The 17,094-nt window shown below is 38.1% G+C and overlaps 1 protein-coding gene across 4 annotated transcripts in view; it reads right to left on the bottom strand.

The window, feature by feature from the left end:
• NARS2 (asparaginyl-tRNA synthetase 2, mitochondrial) overlaps positions 1-17,094 on the bottom strand; it is a 170,473-nt gene that overhangs the window by 51,209 nt on the left and 102,170 nt on the right. For 3 of the 4 annotated variants that reach the window (XM_087433515.1, XM_004434042.2, XM_087433514.1), the window contains 2 exons: positions 16,859-16,885; positions 13,343-14,021 (listed from right to left, as the gene is read on the bottom strand). In XM_087433515.1, coding sequence (XP_087289641.1) covers positions 13,877-14,021; positions 16,859-16,885 — 172 coding nt within the window. In that variant the 3' untranslated portion in view covers positions 13,343-13,876. Of the gene's footprint in view, positions 1-13,342; positions 14,022-16,858; positions 16,886-17,094 lie in introns of those variants that run through there. The other variant, XM_087433513.1, reaches the window with a different exon arrangement.

A 17,094-nucleotide genomic window follows, 5' to 3' on the forward strand; every position in this document is an offset into this window, starting at 1 on the left:
AAAAACAGACACACAGATCAATGGAACAGAGTTGAAAGCCCAGAAATAAAACCACACATATACAGACAGCTAATTTTTGACAAAGGTGCTAAGAACATACAATGGAGAAAGGAAAGTCTCTTCAATAAATGGTGTTGGGAAAACTGGACAGCCACATGCAAAAGAATGAAAGTGGACCATCTGCTATCGCCATTCACAAAAATTAACTCAAAACGGATCAAAGACCTGAAGGTGAGACCTGAAACTATAAAACTCATAGAAGAAAATATAGGCAACACACTATTTGACATTGGTCATAAAGGAATCTTTTCGGATGACATGCCTACCCAGACTAGGGAAACTAAAGAAAAAATAAACAAGTGGGACTTTATCAGATTAAAGTGCTTCTATAAGACAAACGAAACCAGAAATCAAGATGAACAGACAACCCACCAGCTGGGAGAGAATATTTGCAAAACATACATCTGACAAGGGGTTGATCTGCATAATATATAAAGAACTCACACAACTGAACAACAAAAAAACAACCCGATCAAAAAATGGGCAGAGGAAATGAACAGACACTTCTCCAAAGAAGATATACAGATGGCCAATAGGCACATGAAAAGATGTTCAACATCATTAATCATCAGGGAAATACAAATCAAAACAACACTAAGATATCACCTCACGCCCGTTAGAATGGCTATAATCACCAAGACAAAAAACAACAAATGTTGGAGAGGATGTGGAGAAACAGGAACCCTCATACACAGCTGGTGGGAATGCAAACTGTTACAGCCTCTATGGAAAACGGTATGGAGATTCCTCAAAGAATTAAAAATAGGGATGCCCTATAATGCAGCCACCCCACTACTGGGAATCTATCCAACGAACCTGAAATCAACAATCCAAAGAGGCTTATGCACCCCTATGTTCATTGCAGCATTATTCACCATAGCCGAAAAGTGGAAGCAACCTAAGTGTCCCTCAACTGAGGACTGTATTAAGAAAATGTGGTATATATATACAATGGAATACTACTCAGCCATAAAAAAAGACAAAATCGTCCCATTTGCAACAACATGGATGGGCCTGAAGGGTATTATGTTAAGTGAAGTAAGCCAGAAGGAGAAAGACAAACACTATATGATCTCACCCATATGTGGAATATAAACCAACACATGGACAGAGAAAACTGTATTTTGGTTACCAGGGGCAATGGGGGTGGAGGGTGGGCACAAGGGGTGAAGGGAGTCATATATATGGTGATGGACAAACAAAAATGTACAACCCAAAATTTCACAATGTTAAAAACTATTAAAACATCAATAAATAATAAAAAAAAAAACTGGCTCTCTGGTGGTGGTGGTGGTAGCCTTGATTTGTAGTATGTGACAATTTTTGTGGTGCAAATACTGTACCCCACCCCAGACCAATTTCAAGCTATTAACTTCATGTCTTTAAACAGAGACTTAAGAGATGCACAGTAATATATCATTATTTAATATTTCCAACATAGAGATACAATAGACATAAATAATACCAGGAGCAGAGATGATAGTAAAATGCAGTAAAATAATTACTAACCAATGAGTTTGGTTATTTATTCCCTTTGTTTTTAATATAACTTATTTAATTGTAAGTTTATATGACAATTTTTTTTTTGCTCAGGAAGATTTGCCCTGAGCTAACATCTGTTGCCAATCTTCCTCTTTTTATATGTGAGCTGCCACCACAGCATGGCCACTAATGAGTGGTGTAGGTCTGCGCCCAGGAATGGAACCTGGGCTGCTGAAGCGGAGTGTGCCAAACTTACCCACTAGGCCACTGGGGCTGGTGTGACAATTTTTTTATTAAGGTATCATTCACATACCATAAAAGTCACCCTTTTAAAACATGTACAATTTAGTGGTTTTTACTGTATTCACCAAGTTGTACAACCATCGTTGCTACCTAATTTCAGAACATTTTCATCACCCCCAAAAAGGAACTCCATATCTATTAGCAGTCACTCCTCATTCCCCCAACTCCAACCCCTGATAACCACTAATCTATTTTCTGTCTCTATGGATTTGCCCGTTCTGGACATTTCATATAACCAGAATCATACAATATGCGACCTCTTGTGTCTGACTTCTTTCACCTTGTATAATGTTTTCAAGCTTCATCCATGTTGTACCATATATCAATTCTTCTCCATTCCTTTTTATGGCTGAACAATATTCCATTACATGGATATATATACCACATTTTATTTGTACATTCATCAGTTGATGAACATTTCAGCTATTTCCACTTTTTGGCTATTATGAATAATGCTGCTGTGAATATTCATGTACCAGTTCTGTGTGAACCTACGTTTTCAGTACTCTTGGGTATATACCTAGGAGTCAATTGCTGGATCATACTGTGACTCTGTGTTTAGCTTTTTACAGAACTGTTGAACTGTTTCCCATAGTGGTTACACCATTTTACACTCCCACCAGCAATGTGTGAGGATTCCAATCTGTCCACATTGTCTCCAAAAATTATTTTCCATTTTTAAATCACAATTTTAATAATGTTGTTTTGACAACCAGCTTGCAAAACTTTTCACAACTTAACCATCTACTCTCATGGGCTGTTATACGCCAGCCCTAGCACACCACTGCATATACACAGCCTACTACAGAAAATCCTACCACCCTTCTCTGCAGTCAGTTCCACTTTTTGCTGACGAGAGCAATACTCAACAGACTTGAATTTCCTTCTTTTTACATCCTTCCTATAGAAAACCAAAACAGAAGGTCTCAGGTTTTCTTCTCTTTTGGAATTAAGAAAATTTTTGATTCTGGAGAATCACAAGGTTTTCAGCTTCCACCAAGCACTCTGGGCAGAACAGAATGTTTCCCTCCTACATTTGTGTTGAGAAACAAAAATAAAAATCAAAATGTATCTTCCTGACACCCAGATGTATCTTCTGGATGAGCTCTCAAGCAGTTGCTTCAACAGGGCAAACAGCTGTGGTCTGTTTCAACATAATTTGATGTAATCAGGGTTAATTTTGATGATGCACTACCTCTGAAGACTGTTTTTTAATTGGATTACTGTTGGGTCAACAATCATGTGGCATTACATTTAGTGGCTGAAACAAAAGCCAGAATTAAAACAGCTTCCCTCAACCCTCTTCTAAATGACAGCCCCACTGGGATTAGAAGTTATGAGGCACATTTAACACAATTAACTAAAAAAGGAAGGTAGCTGCAGTCAAATCACATGCAAGCTTCTCCAAGGTCCAGTGTTGACTCAGAAAAGAGCTGGAAACTTATTTGTTGTTGTTGTTTTCTTTTCCTAGAGTGGTTAGAACTATATTGGCAACAATTAGTATAGCTTAATATTTTCATAACATTCTAGGAAAAAGCCCTAAGATTTTCCTCTGAAAATTTCCTGAACCAGACAAATGATGATTTTCGCAGTCTACGGTTCCCTCTATTTTCCATGCATGTTTTAAAAATGATTATTTTAAGAGAGGACTAAATTCAGGGCGCGGCAGGCCAGGGCTGAATCAATGTGGTGCACGAAGCTCTGTGTACACTTGGCCCTGTTTCTGAAGAGCGGAGTCTTTTAGTTTGATAGATTTGGCCATCCTTGTTTATGGCCAGCCCAGCAGCAGGGTCTGGGCTGCTCTAGGCGCACACTTTTTTATTTAGTCTCTTCCAGTTTTCAGTTTTGGCTAGTCTGAAACACAGCTAAGGCTCATGACAAAAGCCATTCTTATCCAGTTCTGGAAAGCAGAATCTTCAAAAATAGATGTCTTGGGAAGCTGCCAAATGTGTTGGTTCTTCAAAACCTCTCTAATCCAATTTTGTAGTTCAGAAAAGGTCTGATACGTATCCAATCCCCTCTGTAAATAAGCCTCCATCCATTTGTTTTCTGTTTTTGTGACTTAGGGTATCAAGAAGCTTGAAAAGCAAAGAAGTCACTTACTCTCCTCTTGCATCTTACGTATCAGGAATTCCTCATCTAAATAATTTTCTGATTCACATATATTCTGGGACAATATGTGGATATGGCTAAAAGGTAATGAGACTGAAAAAAAAACAGGTAACACGAATTCTCTCCATAAGTCAGAGAGTGTACTGTCTTTTAATTACAAAAGCAGATACCCATTTTAAATTCACTCACGCTCAAATAGGGAATTTCTTGGTAACAAAATGAGGTATATCCCATGTAACCCAAGAAAAAGCTGAATAATCTGGCCTCAGGAAGGCTAGCAAGGACTAAATATAGCAGAAACTAGGCAGCCAGTTTGTATGTGCAATGTGTCTGTCCCTCTCTCTTACAGGCCACGTGGTTTTTCATCTCTGAGCATTTTGCCCTCATTTCTTTCTCTCTGCAGATGGTTTTCTCTGTCTCTTGAGGTACACGTTTGCCCTAGAGCTCCTAAGTGTACATGTTCCTGCTTCAAGCAACCAGTCTAGACTCTCTAGTGTTCTCAGTTCCAATTTTCCAAGAGAAAATGAGACTGGTCCACTTTGGGTCAGGTGTCCACCCCTAGTCTAATCAGCAAGAGAAGCTCATGTCCCCAATATGTCTGCTAGGGATCCACTGGCTAGGATAGGGGTGGGGGAATTCTCACAGGAGGGATAGGTTTGATAACTAAGTAGACACCTTGAAAGGTGTTTAATAGAGACATGAAAACCAATCTTGTTTCTTTCAGGACATACCTAGTATCTCTCATTTGAAACTTTCAAAACACTTAGAAAAGCAAGTATGTCTATTCAAATACAAAATATATTTATACTCAAATACACGTTACTTAGGAATGGTTATTTATATACTTGTTATTCAATTCTCAATAAGGAATTTCTGAGAACCTACTACCCCAAGTTCAGCAAAGGACTACCAAGATGAATAAGACCAGGGTCTTAAGAAGTTCAAGGTCTTTCTGGGGAGAGAAATAAGTAGCGAGGTGTCTACAGTAGTGTGTGGGCAATGTTATAATGAAGCTATGTTCAAAGGGTTGTGGGAGCACAGAAAAATTATCAACCAACTGTATAGGGACTGAAACTGTATGGGTTTAGGTTTTACTTCTTTGAGTGTCCCAAGACATAGGCACAGAGTAGGCATCAACTAACATTTGTTGAATTCGATGATGTAAGCAGTAGCTACTTCAATTTGGAGACAAGAAACTTACCTAGATTTAGAGAGCAAGATGGAGAAAACCACTAACTGAAAACCTAAGCAATTCCAATGAAACTCATCTGGGCCTTGGTTCCACAATTCTTCTTCAATCAAATACATTCATTCAACAAATATTTACTGAGCACCTACTGTATGCAAGGCACATGGCTAGATACTGGTTATATAATGATGAACAGTATGAAGAAGTTCTTGAGAAGAAGTCTACTAAGTCACTATACTCCAGAAGCAATGCTGGGAGAGATGCCCTAGAAACTCACCTTCAGAAACAGATGGTAAAGACAAATTACTAGCTGAACTCACAATTACTTTTTTTTTTTTTTTTTTTTAAAGATTTTATTTATTCATTTTTTTCCCCCCAAAGCCCCAGCAGATAGTTGTATGTCATAGGTTCACATCCTTCTAGTTGCTGTACGTGGGACTCGGCCTCGCGCTGGACAGAGAAGTGGTGCCTTGGGGCGCGCCCGGGATCCGAACCCGGGCCGCCAGCATCAGAGCGCGCGCACTTAACCGCTAAGCCACGGAGCCGGCCCTCACAATTACTTTTGATTTCTGACTTTTGTTCTATGTTCAGGCAACGGCTTGGATTCATGCTAACAGCACTAGTTTAAAAATTTATGAAATATTTCAGACACATAAAGAGGGAAAAGCCAGTTTGGGAATTATGTTTTAAGGAATATTTCCCTTTTGTCTGATGGACGTTATTTCCTCTTTTTTTTTGGACACCTCAGTGATATCTAATTCATTTAAGAGTTATTTAATGGGTACCCTCCAAGGCACTGCAGATACGATGATGAATGCATTCTCTTCTCTGTTCTCATGGAGCTCATGCTCTGGCAGGGAAGAGAAATGACAGCATAAGACGACCAGTATTTGCATATGGTTCTGAGGGAGCATAATGAAAGAAGGGAGTCTAGAAGCCATTGTTCAACTCTTGGTTTCTTGAAGTACATGTACTACAAACACTATCACTAGTAATATAAACACGTGAAAATGTAGAAATCCTAGCTGCATTTTGGAGTGTCACCACTCTTGAAATAAGCCTCATAGCATCAGACAGTGTGATTAGAGTTGTTAATATTTTGATTCTGGGTAACTAAGAGGTGACAGGTTTGCAGCCTGAGAAAGCCACCCAAGCCCATTCACAGGCATGTGGAGACAAGAAGTGCTGATTCAGGGTGCAGGGTATGCTCCAGCTCGACGGGCAGGACAAGAATCTCTGGAGGGCTGCTAACTCACTGGAAAAAAGTTCATCAAGAGCTAAATGACAGTCAAACATAGAGACACGGAAGTTTCCACATATGATATTTTTGTGGTGGTTGATTAATGAAGAGCTCACTCCCAAGTTTTTTGAGAAACATTAACCATATACAAGAGTCTTCCAGCACAAGTTAGTAAACTAGATATAAGTTGTTCCCTCTTCCCAATAAAATTGACATGTCTGATTTGGGGATGTGGTGGAGAAAGGAAGGCGAAACATCTGGATGTTGATATATTACTAGGCATAGGAGGAATCAGAGTGGGAGAGAAACACACGCAAAGAGAAAAAAAAACATGGGAGAGGTGGTGGAAGAGAAAGGGAGGGAGGAAAAGAGAGGAAGTCGGAGAGGTGAGGTGGGTTCCATGCTGCAGGGGTTCCAGAGCAATATCACTCTTCAGGCTGGCTCTCCCATCCTTCATATAGAGGCAGAAAAACCAGCTCAAAGGTGCAGACAGAACAATCAAACAGAGTATCTTCTTCCATGAGCAGTTTTGTGTAATTATTACTTATCTTTTACTGTAAAAATATTAAAACCTCACTGAAGGTTTCTCACAGTGTGGAATTAAACTGCCTACATTAGAATCACTCAGGGTGACTGTTTCAGAAATGCAAATTATGGGCTGTTCCATCCCAGAACTTTCTAGGGTGGGACCAGGGTAATCTGAATTTTTAATAAGCTCTGCAGGTGATTCTAATACACAACAAACTTCGACAAAGACTGTACAAAACGGGAGTCAGTGACACGAGGGAGCATGTCCTATTTATCTCTAGCCACAGAGTCTAGCACTGGATCTTGCACAGTGAAGGCTCAGTAAGTTTATTAAACTCAACTGAATACACTAAAGAGATTTTTAAAGAAAAAGTAACTCAATTCCACTGTTCTGAAATAGCTGATTTCATTTTTTCCCGTATGCTTCTAGTCCAGGTACATGGCTTTTACACTGTTGTAATTGCAAACTACAATTTAAAATTTTTTCAGTACATTTTCTCTCATAATTTTTAATGGCTGTAAAATACTTCATTCAAAATGCAATGAATATCTTAATTCATACAGGGTTTTTTTGAGTTTTGAAAAGGTTTCCCTGAGGAGACCTTATGTTTGTGCAGTGCTTTTCAGTTTATGAACCCCTCTCACACAGTCTTTGTTGTTTCTCACAACACTCTGTAAGATAAGTATTATCCCCGTTTTGCAGATGCATATACAAACTCGGAGATAAAATAACTTGCTCAAGGTTCCACAGCTCATAAGCAGAGTGTCAGACTTAAAACTGAGTCTTCTCCCTCTACGTCTAAAATACTCTTTCCAAGACACCAACCATCAAGCACATTTTCTGGCAGGAACCTGACCTAACAGTTTCCTGATGCAAAAACCTGTAATGCAAAATATGAAAGATGGAAATTACATTTACAGAGATCATTGACCAGCCATATCCTAACTGTACAGGAATCAGTTCCTGCCTTTCAAGGCATTGCAAAGAAAATGTGTATATTAGTGGAAATCTTCAGTGAAAGAACTTAACTGTTCTTCAACAACAAATCAGTATATGACCCAGGTCCATTTCTGCAATCCCTAAATGAAGGGGGTTGGGATTGCCCTGAACATTCTGAAACTGTAATTAAGATTCTTCAGCACTCTTATACACACAAGTGGAACAACTACTACAGGCTGTAAGACAAATAGGAAGGAGGCACTGGAGCTCTTCTAATTTAATTTAATTTAAATTTAACTTCTAATTTAAAGCTCCTCTAACATCAAGACTGGTATCACAAGATACTAGCAGCAGCTGGGTGGACAGCGGAGGGAAGCATTCCTCTACCGAGGGAAAGGCCCATTTTAAGGATACACTGCCTGATGAATAACGTGGCCGGGTGCAGCCCTTCAGGGAAGGACAGACTGTCCAGCTGAGCAGCTATCGAGATTCTGTTCTGGAGAAGAAAAGGCTGGGGAGAAGAAAAAGTGCTGCTGTGTTTTTTTTTTTTTTTTAAAGATTTTATTTATTTATTTTTCCCCCAAAGCCCCAGTAGATAGTTGTATGTCATAGCTGCACATTCTTCCGGCCGCTGCACGTGGGACGCGGCCCCAGCATGGCCGGAGGAGCGGCGCCTCGGTGCGCACCCGGGATCCGAACCCGGGCCGCCGGCAGCGAAGCGCACGCACTTAACCGCTAAGCCACGGGGCCGGCCGCTGCTGTGTTTCTAACTGATTACATTTGCATGCAGGTTTTGTTACTATCAGGTCACAATCAGAGGTCTCCAAAGATAAAAAAAAAAGTTCTCTTTTAAGGTAGAAAGTTCCTATTCACCGAAAGGACATTGGGTAAATTACTAGGAACTGGGGAAAATACACAGGAGAGTAGTTTATACCTCATAGACAGGGGAAGGGATATGATCTCTAAGAGATGTTTCAAATCTAGGATCCAAGGAAAACAGCAAACCAGCAGTTCTTGTTAAGCCAGTGTGCAGAGAAGGTTCTGCAAAACACAGTTCTATCTGTGCACATGTGTATTTTTAACATGAAAAAACCTTTGCTACATAGATGGGCCCACCAAATTTCTATTCTCAGAGTATCATGTTGAAATATCAAAGGTCGATCACTTTGAAGATATTAATAATTCTAAGCAAAGTTCTTATATCTCTCTTCCTATGTATATTCTAGAATGATCCTAAAAGGAAGCTAAGAACAAATATGAGTGTAAATCCATAAAAAAAAATTGAGGCATAGTGAGCTTAAGTACACTGCTGGGTCCAGAACCCTTTATTCCCTTTTCAATGATTCTCTTCACTAGAATATAGTTGAGGTCAATCATCATTTTCTTTCACATTCTTAAGTCTCTTCTCCCTGTGCAGAACAAGGAAATAAGAGGCCAAAGTGTTTGTTTTGCAACATGTCCCGTAAATTCTGGGGCTTAAGATACAAGATTCATTGATTACTATAAAAAATTCTGTGCTTTCAGTTTCTCTGGAGGCTGAGAGCAGTGATCTTTATTTGTAGTCTTACTCTCCTTCAATATTAGGAATTCCTAATAACCAGCCTTCATAACAAATAAATGAATCTTTCATTAAACCAAATGAATTTGAGGCACCATAGGCTACAAAGGAACCAGGTCCACAATATATAGAGGATACTTTAAAAAATTTTGTAAATTGTAAAGCAATGGCCAAAATGATGACTAAATTATTAATAACAATTATGAACAGTAAAGACATAGCAGCAAGTTATTGAAGACTCATGAGCTATGTGAGTTCAATGATTAGCTGCCTGAATCACAGTTTAAGAACCATTTAAACTGAGTTCTTTACAAAGGTCCCTCAGAAACTACTACACACTGTGCTAATAATAGCTGTAAATTCACTGGACTTCAAACCAAACTTCACAAGAGCTAACTGGAGCCTTGGCTGATCAGAGGGGTAATCTAGGGCTCCTGGCAATGGTAGATGTCTAGGTTTCTGGAGGGGTGTTGACGATGATCTAATAAGATCCGTCTTATGGAAGTCTTACTGAATGACTTTGGTGTAAGGTGATTAAGGTTGCTTTCCTTTTCTTAAGGCTTTTTCTATCTTTTAATTTGGAATACCAACTGGGAAGAAACTACAGTCAGATATTACTCCCACCTGTTTTCTTTTTATTATACGTACTTCAGATTGCAGACTGAATACAAATATTGATCAGAAGCCAAAAAGCCCCACGCATTTCTTATCAGTTTAATCCAGGCCAATCTGTCTTTCAACTCTGCATTTTTATGTTCTTGCCTCACCACTTACTAAAATAAATATGTGAACAAACAGCAATCCAATCCAAATAAGCATCTTTCATCTATAATTATCCGAAGCAAGAGATTTAAAGAAGGATAGAGTTAATCCAGCTCACCAATTGCATCTTCAGTGCCTGTTCAGTCATGCTTGAATGTCTAGATTCAATTTATAGAGACTATGAATGTATAACATTGTAGCAAGATGCTTCTGGCAGATCCTGTCTAAGAGTAACAAAAGGTCAAACAGTTCCTTTGCTGTTCTGTGACAGTTAAAGAGACTCTGGGCTGGGTCAGAGGGTGGGAGAGTTATGTCTAGATCTGGAATGGATCACTCACACAATTAAGTTCTTGTCAGACTGAAAAAAAAATGGCAGTACAACTTCCCCAGGCAAGAGGACAGCCAGATGGAAAGTAACTATTTTTCTCCACCTACTTCAAAATTTGAAATGAGAATGGGAATTAATGACGGAAAAAACATTTCTAAGTTTTAGAATACACTCTTACTTGGGTGGCTGGAGTTACTATTTTGAGGTGATGTTTGGAAATCTTGGGAAAACAGAATTTGATTTTTTCCCTCATTGGAAACTGGTTACTCAAGTAAAAATTAATACCCTCAAATCACATTTTAACTCACAAATTAAGCTCTATAAGAATATTATTATAAGTATAGAAGGTCCTCAACTATTAAATCTATATTTTTATTCATTATACATAGAACTATACAATGCTGCTTGTATGTAGAATTTGGATATTCATATATCAGCTGACAAGTGGACATTAAATTTACAGTTTTTTCCTGTTGATGCTGCCTGCAAGCAACAGTCTAGTTTTGGCATTTTCATCATCTTTATCTGACACTGGTGTTTGTTTTTGTTCAATTATTGGTAAAATAGAAGTACTGAGCCAAAGATGGAAATTATTAGGCTTAATATAAGTGGCAAGTGTTTAGCTTTAACCAGATACTTATTGTGTGATCAATTGTGAAGGAAAAGAATGAACAAATACGTATGAAGGTTTGGAAGTATATTGCTGAGAAGACTACCAAAAAGGTAAGGAAGAACGTATGTTTGACTCGTTGAGAAGAACCTTCTCCCACCTCACATATACACATAACGAACACACAAGTCTATTGTTAAACTTTCAGTGATCTGACGTCACTATACATTTTTGGAGACCTAGTATGTATTAAAATAAAGTCGGAAGGTTAGACTCTAAATCAATTATTATTAGTGAATATGTCCAGCACAGATTCATAGAAGATTAAGAGAGAAGGATCCTTTGAGTTCATCTACTTCAAAATGATAGTTGTACAGATGAAATAACTGGAGGGCACAAAGATGATCTTCCTTTCCTAATGCTCTACAGATAAATTGGTGGCACTGGGACCAACTAGAGAACATGGGGTTTCTCTAGTTCAGTATTTTTTCTATCACTGTTATTTGATTCCTGGTCATCATGTTAACATTACAATTCTGTTTCCTCAAAAATCATTGCAGGCATGATTCTTGATAGCCTTGGAAACTATTAGTGCCTCCAGGTTTTTGGGGCCTGTGAATGTTTGTGATTCTTGCTCCACAAAATTAATACAGTATCAAAACTTGAACGCCAAATCAATATTGACTGGTGTTGCAAATATTTCAAAATGGTTCCTGTGTTTTATGTTCCAGGTCTAAAGTTAAATATCACCTTTTCAGAGATGACTTCTCTAGCAAGCTTACCATACTTGGCCTGTTTTTATAAAATTTTATAGCACAGGTCATATTTTGAAATAATGCATTTGTTTACTCATTGATTACCCATCTTCTCTAACAGACTGTAAATTCCATGAAGGCAGGGGTCACTTCTGTTTTGTTCACTACTGTTTATCTAGCACCTAGTACAGTTCTTGGCCTATAGAATAAGCTTAAATAATATTTGTTGAATAAACAACTGAATTTATCTCTCTAACCCGTGGTTGAGGCAAGTCTTGTGGAAGCCCTAATTATCCCTTTTATCCTGTCCTAAACTTGGTATCTAAGCCCAAAGGATTAAAGTTCCAGGGAAGTAGATTTTAGTTCAGCAAAAGCTACCAATCAGAGAGATTCAGAAACGGAATGAGCTAATTTATGGGACACTGAGCTTTTTAATAATTTTTTTAAATTTATTTTTCCCCCAAAGCCCCAGTAGATAGTTGTATGTCATAGCTGCACATTCTTCTAGTTGCTGTATGTGGGACGCGGCCTCAGCATGGCTGGAGAAGCGGTGTGTCGGTGCGTGCCTGGGATCCAAACCCGAGCCGCCAGTAGCGGAGCGCGAGCACTTAACTGCTAAGCCACGGGGCCGGCCCGACACTGAGCTTTTGGCCAAGAAGAGGCTGCCCAGGTATATAAGATCTCTCTGCATTAGGCGGAAGTTCGAACTTGACAACCTCTCAGTGACTTCCATGACTTCTAACTCTAAGGTCCTGCAGTTCTTTTCAGCTGTTTGATTTTGCATTAGGTTAAAATAAAGTGCATAAAGAATCCCCTTAGGAAATAATCTAAGATAAGTAATCTAATGAGACTTAGAAATTGATTATTCAGGCAGGCATGCCTGTTTACAGGTATTTGATACATACAAATTCTACTGAGTATATAATTTGCTATAAGTCCACATAATATGTAACTCAATGAAGACTAACAGTAAAGAATTAAAAAAAATTTGTGTAGCATTTCAGTTTTAAACACACACAGACACATTCATGTAATTACTATGTCAACTCTGAGAAAAATGATGTATGAGCACATACAGAGTAAGTGGCTTGTCCAAAATCATACATGTAAAGTGCTAGAACTGTCAGGTCTCAAACTCCCAATCTTCTCACTCTACTAGACAATGTTACTTTTTGACTCCAGAATTACCCATCCTTTAGGTTTAGCAATATTTGTATCCTCATCTTGGACCGAAAATATCTTTCTTCCAAATTTCACTGGGAAAAGGCAAAATGGAATTTAAAAATATGACTTTTTCTCTGATTTTTGTATCAAAAATCTATTTATTATTATAGAAGTTATAAACATCTAACATTAATTATAACACAACAGTGATTAGTTTAAATAATTAATACATCTTGTTAGCTTTTAGAATTAAAGATCAACAGTTATTAAATGTGATTTTTTTCACCCAGTCTAATGAAAGAAGATTTCAATTCAGAATAGCAACTTTATTAACTCAATTAAGGCCCCCAAAAGGAATATTTACTTCTGTAATGTTTAGTAAAGAACTGAGAATAAGATGGGCATTTATCATAGGTTAAATGGCAGAGGAGAAAAGATCCAATAACATTTTATTTTTAGCTACTAGTTGTTTCTCAGGGTCACACAGGAAAGGATCTAATAATTAAAGACAAAGTAAAATACCCTGTCTCACTGTGTCTTCAAGTTTAAAAGGCACTTGGAGACCATCTAGTTCAATTTCTTCATTTCTTCTTAATTGACATAATAGATTTGAGATTCTACCTGCTATCAGTACCTCTTCTTGAGGGAATTCATCTTTCTATGAAATGCTCTCAACTTTCTAAGAAAATCATGATCACTTCTATTTTTCAATTGTTATATCTTACGGCATGACAATTACACATAAAAACTTGTGCATTTCTGAAATTCAAACATGCATTCTCCTGTATGCACGCTCATGTGCAATACCTCTGGCACGGAGGGATCTTCCTTAACCAGTCTTCCAGCTATAAAAGACATGAATGAGTAAATCTTGGAAAAGGGATAACATCTTTGATATTGTCAATTCCCAAGATGCACTGCAGATAGCGTTCAAATCCCATCCCAAAACCTCCATGTGGCACAGATCCAAATCGACGGAGGTCCAGATACCTGATTTTGAAAAACAGAGAACCATCATCTATAAATGCTGTATGGGATCAGATGTTATGATAGCTTTTTATGTTTCAAAAGCATTTTGCAATCATTTGTTACTGTCCATATCATTGTGGTAGACCAGTCTTTTCCCTCCACAGACAGAAGAAGGACACAGAGAAATTAATCTGTTCAAGGTTACCCAAAGAGTAGCAAATCCTGCCATGCATTCATGGGCTCTGCTCATTTGATCCTTTTTCTTTTAAGTTATTTACGTACTTGTATACAGAAAACTTGCTTTATGAGGCTAGAGAAAATTTTCTAATAACTTTACTAATTTTCTTGAAAATACATTCTTCTATTTGTTAGTATGTTAATGATAATGCTCTTTTTTTCACCCACATATTGTTCAATACACAGAAACTGAAGAGTTTTGCCTGATACATTATAAAAAGACATCCCCTACTGTAAGGGGGACTATAAGCTACATCAACGGCAGGAACTGTGTCTTATCTAACCCTTTATCTCCAGTGCCTGCTCTAGAGTAGATGCCTCCTATATGAAGATTTATTGTTTGAAGGCACAACAATATACTCTTCAGTGCTGGAGTGTGGAGAAACTTCTAGTTCTCTGCTTCAAGCCTCGTGGAAGACGTCCAGAGTCATTTTTCTGGAAAGCTAGACAGCCTCTGAAGCCCATTCATACACATTCTATTCCCACTTAAGATCACATTGCTAGAAAATGGTTACAGCCATGATTCAAACTCAGATTCTAATACACCAGCCTGGGATAAAGTTATTTTAGGAAAGGAAGAGGAGGAGGAAGACTTTATAAAGATTTTTATGACATCACTTGGTGGGGGAATTCTTGAGTTATATAATATTGGTTAAAACCAGTTTATAGCTTCTTGAATGATTTGTAAAATCAGTTCCAGAATAAAACTTAAGCGCCATAGCTGGTAGTCATTTGGCTCCTCAAGGATAAAGACTATCATCTATTTCCCCACTATTAATAATAATGGTTACAAGTATTGGTATTTTAGGCAGTTAAGATTAAGTACTTATCTTTCTAGAGAAGATGAATTGCAACTAGGTGAGTTACAACCAAGCAAGCGATCAATAAACAGGAGTATCTAGTATAAAACTTCAGACTAGTAAGGACTATGAGGAATAATGGAAGGAGCACAGCCTTGAGTAATTGACATGTTCGGCAGCTGAACTAACTTGAAGTTTACAAGGCATGGGGGCAGGGTGTACTTTGATTTAGTGAGAAAATGAGATAAAGGGCATATCAAACCACCTGCCACAAACACCTGCAGGATCTGAGCTGGTCCAGCAATAGCTTTAGCTGGCTCTAAAGTTCTCATACATCGATGTCAAAACACTGGCATAAATGTCTGGAAACTGCATTCAGCAGAGAAATTCAGTCTGCAGCATCTTCTTTGCCTTTGCTCTGAGAGCTAAAATCCACTCCTAAGACAAAGTTTTCTAATGAATATGTTTTGTTGGATTGTTGTTAAATTGATTCTAGGGCCGCCAAATTATAGAAGAGATGGTACAAAATTTGTGGAACTAGTTACAGATTTTATTTGCATATGCCATCTAGAAATAGGAAGTGAGTAAATTCTTAGACACCTGGGGTAGCTACTCACAGCGTAGTGGAACACTAGCAGAGATCACAGACTTGAGGATTTCTAAAATTCCTTCTACTTTTAAAATACTATAGTTACCATATAAGAGGAAGCAGATTCAAATAATAAATATTCATATTCGGAGATCTTAAGACTTTGAAAACTTCAGCAGGGAAAAGAGTAGTATTGAAATAATTAAGAGAGACCAGAAAAGGCCTAAACTTATTTAACCAATAATTAGAATTTGTTTTTCTTTTTGCATCTCTGAAATCTAGCTCTTTCATTACCAAAAGTGTAATTTGACCCGTTCTTCTCCTAAGGACAACAAAGAATTAATAATATTGTTGATATTACACCAAGATCGCAAAGGAGTGCTATTACAGAAATATAAATAAATGATTTGTATATATTGGAAAGAACTGGCAGAAAGGGTCTGCAGAAAGAAAACCAGAACACCTTTGGAGAAGTAAATGTATGAATGCAGGCAGGTGATCGTCCCTAAGCAGCTTAAATTTCCACAGCTGGTGGAGACCTGAGGGATCACTTAGCTCAAGCCCCTAATTTCACACATAGAGAAACTGAAGCACAATGGTTAGGAACAAAGTCCCAGCTCTATGCTTCTAACTGTGTGCTCTTTGTTAAGTTAGTTAACAACCATAGGCCTCAGGTCTAGAAGGGTAATAAAAAGGAGATAAGAACAGTCCCTAACTCACAGGGTGTTATGATGATTATATGAGATAATATACATCAAACTTTTTTTTTGAGGGAGATTGGCCCTGTGCTAACATCTGTTGCCAATCTTCATTTTTCTTTTTTCTCCCCAAACCCCAGTATGTAGTTGTGTATCACAGTTGTAGAGTTGTAGCTTTTCTGAATGGGAAGCCGCCTCAGCATGGCTTGATGAGTGGTAAGTAGGTCCGCACCCAGGATCCAAACTTCAGAAACCTGGGCCGCTGAAGTGGAACGCGCAAACTTAACCGCTACGCCACCAGGCCAGCCCCTACATCAAACTTTTAACACAGTTATCTGGCACAAAATAAGTAAGAAATAAATGGTAGCCATTATTATTACTATTTTTCAAGGATTCAAAGGGAGTAAGTAATCTTGTGAGAACCCGTTCATTGTTCTTAACTCTCTTCCATAGTGCCTAGGGCAATTCAAGTAAAAACTACGTAACACTAAGACCAACAGCTAGAATAAGAATCATCAGGGGCCACATTCTTACCATTGGTAGGCTTCTGTCAGTCCTAATCTGTAAAAGGAAAATAATAAAATTCTTTAAGAGAATGGCAATATGATAAATATACTAATCACCAAACATTTCTTCTGGGCTGTGTGCAAAGCGCCCTTTTAAAGAAGTATACACCAAAACCTGTGCTCTCAAATAATATGCAATGTAGCTGAGGAGCTGAACCTTTACTAAATGCTAAGAAAGGTAAATTAACCAACAATCCAAGGTAT

This window comes from Ceratotherium simum, chromosome 7 (genome assembly GCF_057802395.1).
Source record: "Ceratotherium simum simum isolate JZ-2026a chromosome 7, ASM5780239v1, whole genome shotgun sequence".
NCBI lineage: Eukaryota > Metazoa > Chordata > Mammalia > Perissodactyla > Rhinocerotidae > Ceratotherium > Ceratotherium simum.